The sequence below is a fragment of the Salmo salar genome, chromosome 07 (genome assembly GCF_965601325.2).
Source record: "Salmo salar chromosome 07, fSalSal1, whole genome shotgun sequence".
Lineage (NCBI taxonomy): Eukaryota > Metazoa > Chordata > Actinopteri > Salmoniformes > Salmonidae > Salmo > Salmo salar.
The window spans coordinates 71386586-71406035 of record NC_138297.1 but is presented as its reverse complement, the minus strand read 5'-3'; the positions used below and the strand labels follow the sequence as shown (position 1 = coordinate 71406035).

Sequence of the window (19450 nt, the reverse complement as noted above, 5' to 3'; positions counted from 1 at the left end):
TGAGTGTTGTCTAGTGGTATAACTGGTTCAGTATAGGTGAGTGTTGTCTAGTGGTATAACTGGTTCAGTATAGGTGAGTGTTGTCTAGTGGTATAACTGGTTCAGTATAGGTGAGTGTTGTCTAGTGGTATAACTGGTTCAGTATAGGTGAGTGTTGTCTAGTGCTATAACTGGTTCAGTATAGGTGAGTGTTGTCTAGTGGTATAACTGGTTCAGTATAGGTGAGTGTTGTCTAGTGGTATAACTGGTTCAGTATAGGTGAGTGTTCACCTGGTCTAGTGGTATAAGTGGTTCTATACAGGTGAGTGTTGTCTAGTGGTATAACTGGTTCAGTAGAGGTGAGTGTTGTCTAGTGGTATAACTGGTTCTATACAGGTGAGTGTTCACCTGGTCTAGTGGTATAACTGGTTCTATAGAGGTGAGTGTTGTCTAGCGGTATAACTGGTTCAGTATAGGTGAGTGTTGTCTAGTGGTATAACTGGTTCAGTATAGGTGAGTGTTCACCTGGTCTAGTAGTATAACTGGTTCAGTATAGGTGAGTGTTGTCTAGTGGTATTACTGGTTCAACTGAGTTAGCGGGAGCAGACATACATGAAAATGTAAAACACTCAACTTTACAATTTAATCAAGAAATCAAAGCATATACAATTGATGGTGCATTCACAGTTCACCAAATAGATGTGCAACTATTTTACTTTCCACATGACAATTTGTATTGCACTTGCAGGTTTGTTAATAAATGAATGACTGAGGAAACAGAATATAGAGCCTAGTAAAATCCCTTCATAGTATTTACATGATCTCAACCTCTTGGTATTCAAATCTGTAGTGTTCTTCAGATTCCCTTTCCTGACAACTGATGTGGTATTATTCTACTGTACATTGTTCTGCCCACCAGGTAACTGGTTGAACATGTTTCCTGGTCCCAGAGCATCCCTCTGTTTGCTGGCATATCAAATCTCTGTCCCAAATGACCCATAGGGCTTTGGTCAAAAGTAGGGCACTATATAGGGAATGGGGTCCCATTTGGGACACGGCCTCTGGTCAAAAGTAGTGCACTATATAGGTAATGGGGGTCCCATTTGGGACAAGACCTCTGGTCAAAAGTAGTGCACTATATAGGGAATAGGTTGCTATGTGATACATTTTCTCAGGTGTCCTGGTTAAGTCAATAGTGGAGAATAGTGTATTTTATAAAACTTTACTGTGACTACTATTCAAGTCTTTCTAGAATGATCAGATCTCTACATTCAGTGGCCAGTTTATAAGGTACACCACCCCCGTTCACGAAAATGGTTCGTTCCTACAGTCAGTGAGTCACGTGGCCTTGGGCTTGTTATATAAAGCAGGCAGACAGGCATCAAGGCATTCAGTTACTGTTTGATTAAACGTTAGAATGGGCAAAACCAGTGACCTAAGTGAATTTGAGCGTGGTATGATCATCGTTGCCAGGCGAGCCGGTTCCAGTACCTCAGAAACAGCCGGCCACCCTGGCCTTTTCACGCACGACATTGCCTAGGGTTTACAGAGAATGGTGCGACAAACAAAAAACATCCAGTCAGCGGCAGTGCTGTGGATGAAAACAGCTCGTTGATGAGAGATGTCCAAGGAGGATGGCAAGAAATGTGCAAGCTAACAGGTGGAACACAAACAGGAAAATAACGGCGCAGAACAACGGCGTCTCGAAACTCACAACTCGTTGGTCCTTGTCACGGATTGGCTATTGCAGCAGACGACCACCCTGGGTTCCTATCAGCTAAAAACAAGAAGAAGATGCTCCAGTGGGCAGGCCATCACCAACACTGGGTTCCTATCAGCTAAAAACAAGAAGAAGATGCTCCAGTGGGCAGGCCATCACCAACACTGGACAATTGAGGAGTGGAAAAACATTGCCTGGTCCGACGAATCCCGATTCCTGTTGCGTCGCGTTGATGCCAGAGTCAGGATTTGGCGTAAGCAGCATGAGTCCATGGTCCCATCCTGCCTGGCGTCAACGGTACAGGCTGATGGTAGAGTCAGGATTTGGTGTAAGCAGCATGAGTCCATGGTCCCATCCTGCCTGGCGTCAACGGTACAGGCTGATGGTAGAGTCAGGATTTGGTGTAAGCAGCATGAGTCCATGGTCCCATCCTGCCTGGCGTCAACGGTACAGGCTGATGGTAGAGTCAGGATTTGGTGTAAGCAGCATGAGTCCATGGTCCCATCCTGCCTGGCGTCAACGGTACAGGCTGATGGAAGAGTCAGGATTTGGCGTAAGCAGCATGAGTCCATGGTCCCATCCTGCCTGGCGTCAACGGTACAGGCTGGGGGCGTTAGGTCCCTTGACATCAATTGTTTCCTTGCCTTAAAGAACTCAGACTGTTCTGGAGGCAAAGGGTGTCCGACCCGGTACCAGATGGACCTAATACACTGGCCACTGAGTTGATTTTTCTATTCCTACGGACAGTAACTAAGGGATGTTTTCATGCGTTGAAATTCAGAATACCAGCAAGCTAGGGGATGGAAGTTAGGAAAGTAGTTAATTCTACTTTAGTCTAAAAAATGTGTTATGCTATTTTACACCATCACCCAAAAACAACCTTACATAATCCGTATGCTTCAATATTCAGAAAGGATTCATTCATTGAGCGAGCAACCCAAAATTAAATATATATATTTTTTGTTTACATTAAGAATAATAAACAGTATAGAACAAAACAGCATAAGTCCAAAACACAACCAGTTCCAATGGCACAGGTTATAATATAATATTATCTCCGGGGTTAAACTTAGACGATGAGTTAACGTTTCACAATCACTGGTAGGATCTACAGCAGGGTTTTCTATCAGAGACTGGGGGCAAATCAGTTTTCAATTCAGGAGGTGAATCGATAAATGCCCATTTTTCTTTTCTATGAGGATTTTCTAAATAATTCCAAGAAAATGTTACTGAATTTAGAACTGAATCGATCCCAAGTCACCCTGTGAGCTAAGCAGCAGATCACTAATCGCCTGAGTCCCAAACCACACACTGTTCCCTTCACGGTGCACTACGTTCATACAGAGCCCTATGGGCCCTGGTCAAAACGTAGTGCACTAAATAGGGAATAGTGTGTAGTGCACTAAATAGGGAATAGAAGCTCAGTTTTTCTTCATGGAGTCCAGCATGCGGAGGATGTGCAGGAAGAGGTTAACGATGTCCAGGTACAGGTTAATGGAGGCCAGGACGTGTTCCTCAGGGGACAGCTGGTGCATCAGAAGGTGGGTGTCATAGATGATGAAGCCACAGAACAACAGAGCTCCTGCACCAGCAAATACCAGCTCCACTGTGTCGTTCTGGAAGAAGAGCTGGGAGGGGGAGAAGAGGAGGATGGGGAGAGGAGACTCAGATTAAACGCTGGATAGATGGATTGACTGACGGATAGATTAAGGATGTCTGAATGGACGGCTGATAGATGGATGACTGACTGACAAGGCATTAATGAGGAATGACTACTTAGAAGAAGAAAAAATGGATAATGAAGGGATAATGGATGTTGAAAAGAGTGGTAATGACCTACCTCTACTGTAGTAACCACTACCTGAAACCACCTCTACTGTAGTAACCACTACCTGAAACCACCTCTACTGTAGTAACCACTACCTGAAACCACCTCTACTGTAGTAACCACTACCTGAAACCACCTCTACTGTAGTAACCACTACCTGAAACCACCTCTACTGTAGTAACCACTACCTGAAACCACCTCTACTGTAGTAACCACTACCTGAAACCACCTCTACTGTAGTAACCACTACCTGAAACCACCTCTACTGTAGTAACCACTACCTGAAACCACCTCTACTGTAGTAACCACTACCTGAAACCACCTCTACTGTAGTAACCACTACAGGAAACCACCTCTACTGTAGTAACCACTACAGGAAACCACCTCTACTGTAGTAACCACTACAGGAAACCACCTCTACTGTAGTAACCACTACCTGAAACCGCCTCTACTGTAGTAACCACTACCTGAAACCGCCTCTACTGTAGTAACCACTACCTGAAACCGCCTCTACTGTAGTAACCACTACCTGAAACCGCCTCTACTGTAGTAACCACTACCTGAAACCGCCTCTACTGTAGTAACCACTACCTGAAACCGCCTCTACTGTAGTAACCACTACCTGAAACCACATCTACTGTAGTAACCACTACCTGAAGGAAACCACTTCTACTGCAGTAACCACTACCTGAAACCACCTCTACTGTAGTAACCACTACCTGAAACCACCTCTACTGTAGTAACCACTACCTGAAACCACCTCTACTGTAGTAACCACTACCTGAAACCACCTCTACTGTAGTAACCACTACCTGAAACCACCTCTACTGTAGTAACCACTACCTGAAACCACCTCTACTGTAGTAACCACTACCTGAAACCACCTCTACTGTAGTAACCACTACCTGAAACCACCTCTACTGTAGTAACCACTACCTGAAACCACGTCTACTGTAGTAACCACTACCTGAAACCACCTCTACTGTAGTAACCACTACCTGAAGGAAACCACTTCTACTGCAGTAACCACCACCTGAAACCACCTCTACTGTAGTAACCACTACCTGAAACCACCTCTACTGTAGTAACCACTACCTGAAACCACCTCTACTGTAGTAACCACTACCTGAAACCACCTCTACTGTAGTAACCACTACCTGAAACCACCTCTACTGTAGTAACCACTACCTGAAACCACCTCTACTGTAGTAACCACTACCTGAAACCACCTCTACTGTAGTAACCACTACCTGAAACCACCTCTACTGTAGTAACCACTACCTGAAACCACCTCTACTGTAGTAACCACTACCTGAAACCACCTCTACTGTAGTAACCACTACCTGAAACCACCTCTACTGTAGTAACCACTACCTGAAACCGCCTCTACTGTAGTAACCACTACCTGAAACCGCCTCTACTGTAGTAACCACTACCTGAAACCGCCTCTACTGTAGTAACCACTACCTGAAACCGCCTCTACTGTAGTAACCACTACCTGAAACCGCCTCTACTGTAGTAACCACTACCTGAAACCGCCTCTACTGTAGTAACCACTACCTGAAACCGCCTCTACTGTAGTAACCACTACCTGAAACCGCCTCTACTGTAGTAACCACTACCTGAAACCGCCTCTACTGTAGTAACCACTACCTGAAACCGCCTCTACTGTAGTAACCACTACCTGAAACCGCCTCTACTGTAGTAACCACTACCTGAAACCGCCTCTACTGTAGTAACCACTACCTGAAGGAAACCACCTCTACTGTAGTAACCACTACCTGAAGGAAACCACCTCTACTGTAGTAACCACTACCTGAAACCACCTCTACTGTAGTAACCACTACCTGAAACCGCCTCTACTGTAGTAACCACTACCTGAAACCGCCTGTACTGTAGTAACCACTACCTGAAACCGCCTCTACTGTAGTAACCACTACCTGAAACCGCCTCTACTGTAGTAACCACTACCTGAAACCACCTCTACTGTAGTAACCACTACCTGAAACCACCTCTACTGTAGTAACCACTACCTGAAACCGCCTCTACTGTAGTAACCACTACCTGAAGGAAACCACCTCTACTGTAGTAACCACTACCTGAAGGAAACCACCTCTACTGTAGTAACCACTACCTGAAACCACCTCTACTGTAGTAACCACTACCTGAAACCACCTCTACTGTAGTAACCACTACCTGAAACCGCCTCTACTGTAGTAACCACTACCTGAAACCGCCTCTACTGTAGTAACCACTACCTGAAGGAAACCGCCTCTACTGTAGTAACCACTACCTGAAACCACCTCTACTGTAGTAACCACTACCTGAAACCACCTCTACTGTAGTAACCACTACCTGAAACCACCTCTACTGTAGTAACCACTACCTGAAACCACCTCTACTGTAGTAACCACTACCTGAAACCACCTCTACTGTAGTAACCACTACCTGAAACCACCTCTACTGTAGTAACCACTACCTGAAACCACCTCTACTGTAGTAACCACTACCTGAAACCACCTCTACTGTAGTAACCACTACAGGAAACCACCTCTACTGTAGTAACCACTACAGGAAACCACCTCTACTGTAGTAACCACTACAGGAAACCACCTCTACTGTAGTAACCACTACCTGAAACCGCCTCTACTGTAGTAACCACTACCTGAAACCGCCTCTACTGTAGTAACCACTACCTGAAACCGCCTCTACTGTAGTAACCACTACCTGAAACCGCCTCTACTGTAGTAACCACTACCTGAAACCGCCTCTACTGTAGTAACCACTACCTGAAACCGCCTCTACTGTAGTAACCACTACCTGAAACCACATCTACTGTAGTAACCACTACCTGAAGGAAACCACTTCTACTGCAGTAACCACTACCTGAAACCACCTCTACTGTAGTAACCACTACCTGAAACCACCTCTACTGTAGTAACCACTACCTGAAACCACCTCTACTGTAGTAACCACTACCTGAAACCACCTCTACTGTAGTAACCACTACCTGAAACCACCTCTACTGTAGTAACCACTACCTGAAACCACCTCTACTGTAGTAACCACTACCTGAAACCACCTCTACTGTAGTAACCACTACCTGAAACCACCTCTACTGTAGTAACCACTACCTGAAACCACGTCTACTGTAGTAACCACTACCTGAAACCACCTCTACTGTAGTAACCACTACCTGAAGGAAACCACTTCTACTGCAGTAACCACCACCTGAAACCACCTCTACTGTAGTAACCACTACCTGAAACCACCTCTACTGTAGTAACCACTACCTGAAACCACCTCTACTGTAGTAACCACTACCTGAAACCACCTCTACTGTAGTAACCACTACCTGAAACCACCTCTACTGTAGTAACCACTACCTGAAACCACCTCTACTGTAGTAACCACTACCTGAAACCACCTCTACTGTAGTAACCACTACCTGAAACCACCTCTACTGTAGTAACCACTACCTGAAACCACCTCTACTGTAGTAACCACTACCTGAAACCACCTCTACTGTAGTAACCACTACCTGAAACCACCTCTACTGTAGTAACCACTACCTGAAACCACCTCTACTGTAGTAACCACTACCTGAAACCGCCTCTACTGTAGTAACCACTACCTGAAACCGCCTCTACTGTAGTAACCACTACCTGAAACCGCCTCTACTGTAGTAACCACTACCTGAAACCGCCTCTACTGTAGTAACCACTACCTGAAACCGCCTCTACTGTAGTAACCACTACCTGAAACCGCCTCTACTGTAGTAACCACTACCTGAAACCGCCTCTACTGTAGTAACCACTACCTGAAACCGCCTCTACTGTAGTAACCACTACCTGAAACCGCCTCTACTGTAGTAACCACTACCTGAAACCACCTCTACTGTAGTAACCACTACCTGAAACCGCCTCTACTGTAGTAACCACTACCTGAAACCGCCTCTACTGTAGTAACCACTACCTGAAGGAAACCACCTCTACTGTAGTAACCACTACCTGAAGGAAACCACCTCTACTGTAGTAACCACTACCTGAAACCACCTCTACTGTAGTAACCACTACCTGAAACCGCCTCTACTGTAGTAACCACTACCTGAAACCGCCTGTACTGTAGTAACCACTACCTGAAACCGCCTCTACTGTAGTAACCACTACCTGAAACCGCCTCTACTGTAGTAACCACTACCTGAAACCACCTCTACTGTAGTAACCACTACCTGAAACCACCTCTACTGTAGTAACCACTACCTGAAACCGCCTCTACTGTAGTAACCACTACCTGAAGGAAACCACCTCTACTGTAGTAACCACTACCTGAAGGAAACCACCTCTACTGTAGTAACCACTACCTGAAACCACCTCTACTGTAGTAACCACTACCTGAAACCGCCTCTACTGTAGTAACCACTACCTGAAACCGCCTCTACTGTAGTAACCACTACCTGAAGGAAACCGCCTCTACTGTAGTAACCACTACCTGAAACCACCTCTACTGTAGTAACCACTACCTGAAACCACCTCTACTGTAGTAACCACTACCTGAAACCACCTCTACTGTAGTAACCACTACCTGAAACCACCTCTACTGTAGTAACCACTACCTGAAACCACGTCTACTGTAGTAACCACTACCTGAAACCACCTCTACTGTAGTAACCACTACCTGAAGGAAACCACTTCTACTGCAGTAACCACTACCTGAAACCACCTCTACTGTAGTAACCACTACCTGAAACCACCTCTACTGTAGTAACCACTACCTGAAACCACCTCTACTGTAGTAACCACTACCTGAAACCGCCTCTACTGTAGTAACCACTACCTGAAACCGCCTCTACTGTAGTAACCACTACCTGAAACCGCCTCTACTGTAGTAACCACTACCTGAAACCGCCTCTACTGTAGTAACCACTACCTGAAACCACATCTACTGTAGTAACCACTACCTGAAGGAAACCACTTCTACTGCAGTAACCACTACCTGAAACCACCTCTACTGTAGTAACCACTACCTGAAACCACCTCTACTGTAGTAACCACTACCTGAAACCACCTCTACTGTAGTAACCACTACCTGAAACCACCTCTACTGTAGTAACCACTACCTGAAACCACCTCTACTGTAGTAACCACTACCTGAAACCACCTCTACTGTAGTAACCACTACCTGAAACCACCTCTACTGTAGTAACCACTACCTGAAACCACCTCTACTGTAGTAACCACTACCTGAAACCACGTCTACTGTAGTAACCACTACCTGAAACCACCTCTACTGTAGTAACCACTACCTGAAGGAAACCACTTCTACTGCAGTAACCACCACCTGAAACCACCTCTACTGTAGTAACCACTACCTGAAACCACCTCTACTGTAGTAACCACTACCTGAAACCACCTCTACTGTAGTAACCACTACCTGAAACCACCTCTACTGTAGTAACCACTACCTGAAACCACCTCTACTGTAGTAACCACTACCTGAAACCACCTCTACTGTAGTAACCACTACCTGAAACCACCTCTACTGTAGTAACCACTACCTGAAACCACCTCTACTGTAGTAACCACTACCTGAAACCACCTCTACTGTAGTAACCACTACCTGAAACCACCTCTACTGTAGTAACCACTACCTGAAACCACCTCTACTGTAGTAACCACTACCTGAAACCACCTCTACTGTAGTAACCACTACCTGAAACCGCCTCTACTGTAGTAACCACTACCTGAAACCGCCTCTACTGTAGTAACCACTACCTGAAACCGCCTCTACTGTAGTAACCACTACCTGAAACCGCCTCTACTGTAGTAACCACTACCTGAAACCGCCTCTACTGTAGTAACCACTACCTGAAACCGCCTCTACTGTAGTAACCACTACCTGAAACCGCCTCTACTGTAGTAACCACTACCTGAAACCGCCTCTACTGTAGTAACCACTACCTGAAACCGCCTCTACTGTAGTAACCACTACCTGAAACCACCTCTACTGTAGTAACCACTACCTGAAACCGCCTCTACTGTAGTAACCACTACCTGAAACCGCCTCTACTGTAGTAACCACTACCTGAAGGAAACCACCTCTACTGTAGTAACCACTACCTGAAGGAAACCACCTCTACTGTAGTAACCACTACCTGAAACCACCTCTACTGTAGTAACCACTACCTGAAACCGCCTCTACTGTAGTAACCACTACCTGAAACCGCCTGTACTGTAGTAACCACTACCTGAAACCGCCTCTACTGTAGTAACCACTACCTGAAACCGCCTCTACTGTAGTAACCACTACCTGAAACCACCTCTACTGTAGTAACCACTACCTGAAACCACCTCTACTGTAGTAACCACTACCTGAAACCGCCTCTACTGTAGTAACCACTACCTGAAGGAAACCACCTCTACTGTAGTAACCACTACCTGAAGGAAACCACCTCTACTGTAGTAACCACTACCTGAAACCACCTCTACTGTAGTAACCACTACCTGAAACCGCCTCTACTGTAGTAACCACTACCTGAAACCGCCTCTACTGTAGTAACCACTACTTGAAACCACCTCTACTGTAGTAACCACTACCTGAAACCACCTCTACTGTAGTAACCACTACCTGAAGGAAACCACCTCTACTGTAGTAACCACTACCTGAAACCACCTCTACTGTAGTGACCACTACCTGAAACCACCTCTACTGTAGTAACCACTACCTGAAACCACCTCTACTGTAGTAACCACTACCTGAAACCACCTCTACTGTAGTAACCACTACCTGAAACCACGTCTACTGTAGTAACCACTACCTGAAACCACCTCTACTGTAGTAACCACTACCTGAAGGAAACCACTTCTACTGCAGTAACCACTACCTGAAACCACCTCTACTGTAGTAACCACTACCTGAAACCACCTCTACTGTAGTAACCACTACCTGAAACCACCTCTACTGTAGTAACCACTACCTGAAACCACCTCTACTGTAGTAACCACTACCTGAAACCACGTCTACTGTAGTAACCACTACCTGAAACCACCTCTACTGTAGTAACCACTACCTGAAGGAAACCACTTCTACTGCAGTAACCACTACCTGAAACCACCTCTACTGTAGTAACCACTACCTGAAACCACCTCTACTGTAGTAACCACTACCTGAAACCACCTCTACTGTAGTAACCACTACCTGAAACCACCTCTACTGTAGTAACCACTACCTGAAACCACCTCTACTGTAGTAACCACTACCTGAAACCACCTCTACTGTAGTAACCACTACCTGAAACCACCTCTACTGTAGTAACCACTACCTGAAACCACCTCTACTGTAGTAACCACTACCTGAAACCGCCTCTACTGTAGTAACCACTACCTGAAACCACCTCTACTGTAGTAACCACTACCTGAAGGAAACCACCTCTACTGTAGTAACCACTACCTGAAACCACCTCTACTGTAGTAACCACTACCTGAAGGAAACCACCTCTACTGTAGTAACCACTACCTGAAACCACCTCTACTGTAGTAACCACTACCTGAAGGAAACCACCTCTACTGTAGTAACCACTACCTGAAGGAAACCACCTCTACTGTAGTAACCACTACCTGAAGGAAACCACCTCTACTGTAGTAACCACTACCTGAAGGAAACCACCTCTACTGTAGTAACCACTACCTGAAGGAAACCACCTCTACTGTAGTAACCACTACCTGAAGGAAACCACCTCTACTGTAGTAACCACTACCTGAAACCGCCTCTACTGTAGTAACCACTACCTGAAACCGCCTCTACTGTAGTAGCCACTACCTGAAACCGCCTCTACTGTAGTAGCCACTACCTGAAACCGCCTCTACTGTAGTAGCCACTACCTGAAACCGCCTCTACTGTAGTAACCACTACCTGAAACCGCCTCTACTGTAGTAACCACTACCTGAAACCGCCTCTACTGTAGTAACCACTACCTGAAACCGCCTCTACTGTAGTAACCACTACCTGAAACCGCCTCTACTGTAGTAACCACTACCTGAAACCGCCTCTACTGTAGTAACCACTACCTGAAACCGCCTCTACTGTAGTAACCACTACCTGAAACCGCCTCTACTGTAGTAACCACTACCTGAAACCGCCTCTACTGTAGTAACCACTACCTGAAACCGCCTCTACTGTAGTAACCACTACCTGAAACCACCTCTACTGTAGTAACCACTACCTGAAACCACGTCTACTGTAGTAACCACTACCTGAAACCACCTCTACTGTAGTAACCACTACCTGAAGGAAACCACCTCTACTGCAGTAACCACTACCTGAAACCACCTCTACTGTAGTAACCACTACCTGAAACCACCTCTACTGTAGTAACCACTACCTGAAACCACCTCTACTGTAGTAACCACTACCTGAAACCACCTCTACTGTAGTAACCACTACCTGAAACCACCTCTACTGTAGTAACCACTACCTGAAACCACCTCTACTGTAGTAACCACTACCTGAAACCACCTCTACTGTAGTAACCACTACCTGAAACCACCTCTACTGTAGTAACCACTACCTGAAACCACCTCTACTGTAGTAACCACTACCTGAAACCGCCTCTACTGTAGTAACCACTACCTGAAACCGCCTCTACTGTAGTAACCACTACCTGAAACCGCCTCTACTGTAGTAACCACTACCTGAAACCGCCTCTACTGTAGTAACCACTACCTGAAACCGCCTCTACTGTAGTAACCACTACCTGAAACCGCCTCTACTGTAGTAACCACTACCTGAAACCGCCTCTACTGTAGTAACCACTACCTGAAACCGCCTCTACTGTAGTAACCACTACCTGAAACCGCCTCTACTGTAGTAACCACTACCTGAAACCACCTCTACTGTAGTAACCACTACCTGAAACCGCCTCTACTGTAGTAACCACTACCTGAAACCGCCTCTACTGTAGTAACCACTACCTGAAACCGCCTCTACTGTAGTAACCACTACCTGAAACCGCCTCTACTGTAGTAACCACTACCTGAAGGAAACCACCTCTACTGTAGTAACCACTACCTGAAGGAAACCACCTCTACTGTAGTAACCACTACCTGAAACCACCTCTACTGTAGTAACCACTACCTGAAGGAAACCACCTCTACTGTAGTAACCACTACCTGAAACCGCCTCTACTGTAGTAACCACTACCTGAAACCGCCTCTACTGTAGTAACCACTACCTGAAACCGCCTCTACTGTAGTAACCACTACCTGAAACCGCCTCTACTGTAGTAACCACTACCTGAAACCACCTCTACTGTAGTAACCACTACCTGAAACCACCTCTACTGTAGTAACCACTACCTGAAACCACCTCTACTGTAGTAACCACTACCTGAAACCGCCTCTACTGTAGTAACCACTACCTGAAGGAAACCACCTCTACTGTAGTAACCACTACCTGAAGGAAACCACCTCTACTGTAGTAACCACTACCTGAAACCACCTCTACTGTAGTAACCACTACCTGAAACCGCCTCTACTGTAGTAACCACTACCTGAAACCGCCTCTACTGTAGTAACCACTACCTGAAACCGCCTCTACTGTAGTAACCACTACCTGAAGGAAACCGCCTCTACTGTAGTAACCACTACCTGAAACCACCTCTACTGTAGTAACCACTACCTGAAACCACCTCTACTGTAGTAACCACTACCTGAAACCACCTCTACTGTAGTAACCACTACCTGAAACCACCTCTACTGTAGTAACCACTACCTGAAACCACCTCTACTGTAGTAACCACTACCTGAAACCACCTCTACTGTAGTAACCACTACCTGAAGCCACCTCTACTGTAGTAACCACTACCTGAAACCGCCTCTACTGTAGTAACCACTACCTGAAACCGCCTCTACTGTAGTAACCACTACCTGAAACCACCTCTACTGTAGTAACCACTACCTGAAGGAAACCACCTCTACTGTAGTAACCACTACCTGAAACCACCTCTACTGTAGTAACCACTACCTGAAGGAAACCACCTCTACTGTAGTAACCACTACCTGAAGGAAACCACCTCTACTGTAGTAACCACTACCTGAAGGAAACCACCTCTACTGTAGTAACCACTACCTGAAGGAAACCACCTCTACTGTAGTAACCACTACCTGAAACCGCCTCTACTGTAGTAACCACTACCTGAAACCGCCTCTACTGTAGTAACCACTACCTGAAGGAAACCACCTCTACTGTAGTAACCACTACCTGAAGGAAACCACCTCTACTGTAGTAACCACTACCTGAAGGAAACCACCTCTACTGTAGTAACCACTACCTGAAGGAAACCACCTCTACTGTAGTAACCACTACCTGAAGGAAACCACCTCTACTGTAGTAACCACTACCTGAAGGAAACCACCTCTACTGTAGTAACCACTACCTGAAACCACCTCTACTGTAGTAACCACTACCTGAAACCGCCTCTACTGTAGTAACCACTACCTGAAACCGCCTCTACTGTAGTAACCACTACCTGAAACCGCCTCTACTGTAGTAACCACTACCTGAAGGAAACCGCCTCTACTGTAGTAACCACTACCTGAAACCACCTCTACTGTAGTAACCACTACCTGAAACCACCTCTACTGTAGTAACCACTACCTGAAACCACCTCTACTGTAGTAACCACTACCTGAAACCACCTCTACTGTAGTAACCACTACCTGAAACCACCTCTACTGTAGTAACCACTACCTGAAACCACCTCTACTGTAGTAACCACTACCTGAAACCACCTCTACTGCAGTAACCACTACCTGAAACCGCCTCTACTGCAGTAACCACTACCTGAAGGAAACCACCTCTACTGTAGTAACCACTACCTGAAGCCACCTCTACTGTAGTAACCACTACCTGAAACCACCTCTACTGTAGTAACCACTACCTGAAACCACCTCTACTGTAGTAACCACTACCTGAAACCACCTCTACTGTAGTAACCACTACCTGAAACCGCCTCTACTGTAGTAACCACTACCTGAAACCACCTCTACTGTAGTAACCACTACCTGAAGGAAACCACCTCTACTGTAGTAACCACTACCTGAAGGAAACCACCTCTACTGTAGTAACCACTACCTGAAGGAAACCACCTCTACTGTAGTAACCACTACCTGAAACCACCTCTACTGTAGTAACCACTACCTGAAGGAAACCACCTCTACTGTAGTAACCACTACCTGAAGGAAACCACCTCTACTGTAGTAACCACTACCTGAAGGAAACCACCTCTACTGTAGTAACCACTACCTGAAGGAAACCACCTCTACTGTAGTAACCACTACCTGAAGGAAACCACCTCTACTGTAGTAACCACTACCTGAAGGAAACCACCTCTACTGTAGTAACCACTACCTGAAGGAAACCACCTCTACTGTAGTAACCACTACCTGAAGGAAACCACCTCTACTGTAGTAACCACTACCTGAAGGAAACCGCCTCTACTGTAGTAACCACTACCTGAAGGAAACCACCTCTACTGTAGTAACCACTACCTGAAACCGCCTCTACTGTAGTAACCACTACCTGAAACCGCCTCTACTGTAGTAACCACTACCTGAAACCGCCTCTACTGTAGTAACCACTACCTGAAACCGCCTCTACTGTAGTAACCACTACCTGAAACCGCCTCTACTGTAGTAACCACTACCTGAAACCGCCTCTACTGTAGTAACCACTACCTGAAACCGCCTCTACTGTAGTAACCACTACCTGAAACCGCCTCTACTGTAGTAACCACTACCTGAAACCGCCTCTACTGTAGTAACCACTACCTGAAACCGCCTCTACTGTAGTAACCACTACCTGAAACCGCCTCTACTGTAGTAACCACTACCTGAAACCGCCTCTACTGTAGTAACCACTACCTGAAACCGCCTCTACTGTAGTAACCACTACCTGAAACCGCCTCTACTGTAGTAACCACTACCTGAAACCGCCTCTACTGTAGTAACCACTACCTGAAACCACCTCTACTGTAGTAACCACTACCTGAAACCACCTCTACTGTAGTAACCACTACCTGAAACCACGTCTACTGTAGTAACCACTACCTGAAACCACCTCTACTGTAGTAACCACTACCTGAAGGAAACCACTTCTACTGCAGTAACCACTACCTGAAACCACCTCTACTGTAGTAACCACTACCTGAAACCACCTCTACTGTAGTAACCACTACCTGAAACCACCTCTACTGTAGTAACCACTACCTGAAACCACCTCTACTGTAGTAACCACTACCTGAAACCACCTCTACTGTAGTAACCACTACCTGAAACCACCTCTACTGTAGTAACCACTACCTGAAGCCACCTCTACTGTAGTAACCACTACCTGAAACCGCCTCTACTGTAGTAACCACTACCTGAAACCGCCTCTACTGTAGTAACCACTACCTGAAGGAAACCGCCTCTACTGTAGTAACCACTACCTGAAACCACCTCTACTGTAGTAACCACTACCTGAAGGAAACCACCTCTACTGTAGTAACCACTACCTGAAGGAAACCACCTCTACTGTAGTAACCACTACCTGAAGGAAACCACCTCTACTGTAGTAACCACTACCTGAAGGAAACCACCTCTACTGTAGTAACCACTACCTGAAGGAAACCACCTCTACTGTAGTAACCACTACCTGAAGGAAACCGCCTCTACTGTAGTAACCACTACCTGAAGGAAACCACCTCTACTGTAGTAACCACTACCTGAAACCACCTCTACTGTAGTAACCACTACCTGAAACCGCCTCTACTGTAGTAACCACTACCTGAAACCGCCTCTACTGTAGTAACCACTACCTGAAGGAAACCACCTCTACTGTAGTAACCACTACCTGAAGGAAACCACCTCTACTGTAGTAACCACTACCTGAAGGAAACCACCTCTACTGTAGTAACCACTACCTGAAGGAAACCACCTCTACTGTAGTAACCACTACCTGAAGGAAACCACCTCTACTGTAGTAACCACTACCTGAAGGAAACCACCTCTACTGTAGTAACCACTACCTGAAGGAAACCACCTCTACTGTAGTAACCACTACCTGAAGGAAACCACCTCTACTGTAGTAACCACTACCTGAAGGAAACCACCTCTACTGTAGTAACCACTACCTGAAGGAAACCACCTCTACTGTAGTAACCACTACCTGAAGGAAACCACCTCTACTGTAGTAACCACTACCTGAAACCGCCTCTACTGTAGTAACCACTACCTGAAGGAAACCGCCTCTACTGTAGTAACCACTACCTGAAGGAAACCGCCTCTACTGTAGTAACCACTACCTGAAGGAAACCGCCTCTACTGTAGTAACCACTACCTGAAACCGCCTCTACTGTAGTAACCACTACCTGAAACCGCCTCTACTGTAGTAACCACTACCTGAAACCGCCTCTACTGTAGTAACCACTACCTGAAACCGCCTCTACTGTAGTAACCACTACCTGAAACCGCCTCTACTGTAGTAACCACTACCTGAAACCGCCTCTACTGTAGTAACCACTACCTGAAACCGCCTCTACTGTAGTAACCACTACCTGAAACCGCCTCTACTGTAGTAACCACTACCTGAAACCGCCTCTACTGTAGTAACCACTACCTGAAACCGCCTCTACTGTAGTAACCACTACCTGAAACCGCCTCTACTGTAGTAACCACTACCTGAAGGAAACCACCTCTACTGTAGTAACCACTACCTGAAGGAAACCACCTCTACTGTAGTAACCACTACCTGAAGGAAACCACCTCTACTGTAGTAACCACTACCTGAAGGAAACCACCTCTACTGTAGTAACCACTACCTGAAGGAAACCACCTCTACTGTAGTAACCACTACCTGAAGGAAACCACCTCTACTGTAGTAACCACTACCTGAAGGAAACCACCTCTACTGTAGTAACCACTACCTGAAACCGCCTCTACTGTAGTAACCACTACCTGAAGGAAACCGCCTCTACTGTAGTAACCACTACCTGAAGGAAACCGCCTCTACTGTAGTAACCACTACCTGAAGGAAACCGCCTCTACTGTAGTAACCACTACCTGAAGGAAACCACCTCTACTGTAGTAACCACTACCTGAAGGAAACCGCCTCTACTGTAGTAACCACTACCTGAAGGAAACCGCCTCTACTGTAGTAACCACTACCTGAAACCGCCTCTACTGTAGTAACCACTACCTGAAACCGCCTCTACTGTAGTAACCACTACCTGAAACCGCCTCTACTGTAGTAACCACTACCTGAAACCGCCTCTACTGTAGTAACCACTACCTGAAACCGCCTCTACTGTAGTAACCACTACCTGAAACCGCCTCTACTGTAGTAACCACTACCTGAAACCACCTCTACTGTAGTAACCACTACCTGAAACCACCTCTACTGTAGTAACCACTACCTGAAACCACCTCTACTGTAGTAACCACTACCTGAAACCACCTCTACTGTAGTAACCACTACCTGAAACCACCTCTACTGTAGTAACCACTACCTGAAACCGCCTCTACTGTAGTAACCACTACCTGAAACCGCCTCTACTGTAGTAACCACTACCTGAAACCGCCTCTACTGTAGTAACCACTACCTGAAACCGCCTCTACTGTAGTAACCACTACCTGAAACCGCCTCTACTGTAGTAACCACTACCTGAAACCGCCTCTACTGTAGTAACCACTACCTGAAACCGCCTCTACTGTAGTAACCACTACCTGAAACCGCCTCTACTGTAGTAACCACTACCTGAAACCGCCTCTACTGTAGTAACCACTACCTGAAACCGCCTCTACTGTAGTAACCACTACCTGAAACCGCCTCTACAGTAGTAACCACTACCTGAAACCGCCTCTACTGTAGTAACCACTACCTGAAACCGCCTCTACTGTAGTAACCACTACCTGAAACCGCCTCTACTGTAGTAACCACTACCTGAAACCGCCTCTACTGTAGTAACCACTACCTGAAACCGCCTCTACTGTAGTAACCACTACCTGAAACCGCCTCTACTGTAGTAACCACTACCTGAAACCGCCTCTACTGTAGTAACCACTACCTGAAACCGCCTCTACTGTAGTAACCACTACCTGAAACCGCCTCTACTGTAGTAACCACTACCTGAAACCGCCTCTACTGTAGTAACCACTACCTGAAACCGCCTCTACTGTAGTAACCACTACCTGAAGGAAACCACCTCTACTGTAGTAACCACTACCTGAAGGAAACCACCTCTACTGTAGTAACCACTACCTGAAGGAAACCGCCTCTACTGTAGTAACCACTACCTGAAACCGCCTCTACTGTAGTAACCACTACCTGAAACCGCCTCTACTGTAGTAACCACTACCTGAAACCGCCTCTACTGTAGTAACCACTACCTGAAACCGCCTCTACTGTAGTAACCACTACCTGAAACCGCCTCTACTGTAGTAACCACTACCTGAAACCACCTCTACTGTAGTAACCACTACCTGAAACCACCTCTACTGTAGTAACCACTACCTGAAACCGCCTCTACTGTAGTAACCACTACCTGAAGGAAACCGCCTCTACTGTAGTAACCACTACCTGAAGGAAACCACCTCTACTGTAGTAACCACTACCTGAAGGAAACCACCTCTACTGTAGTAACCACTACCTGAAACCGCCTCTACTGTAGTAACCACTACCTGAAACCGCCTCTACTGTAGTAACCACTACCTGAAACCGCCTCTACTGTAGTAACCACTACCTGAAGGAAACCGCCTCTACTGTAGTAACCACTACCTGAAACCACCTCTACTGTAGTAACCACTACCTGAAACCACCTCTACTGTAGTAACCACTACCTGAAGGAAACCGCCTCTACTGTAGTAACCACTACCTGAAACCACCTCTAC

The 19450-nt window shown here is 46.2% G+C and overlaps 1 protein-coding gene across 1 annotated transcript in view; it reads right to left on the bottom strand.

The window, feature by feature from the left end:
- Positions 1-603: 603 nt before the first annotated feature.
- LOC106609847 (protein lifeguard 4) overlaps positions 604-19450 on the bottom strand; it is a 35085-nt gene continuing 16238 nt past the window's right edge. Inside the window, exon 7 of the mRNA XM_045714028.2 lies at positions 604-3327. Within this exon, the coding sequence (XP_045569984.1) occupies positions 3121-3327 (207 nt within the window). The 3' untranslated portion in view covers positions 604-3120. The remainder of the gene's footprint in view (positions 3328-19450) is intronic.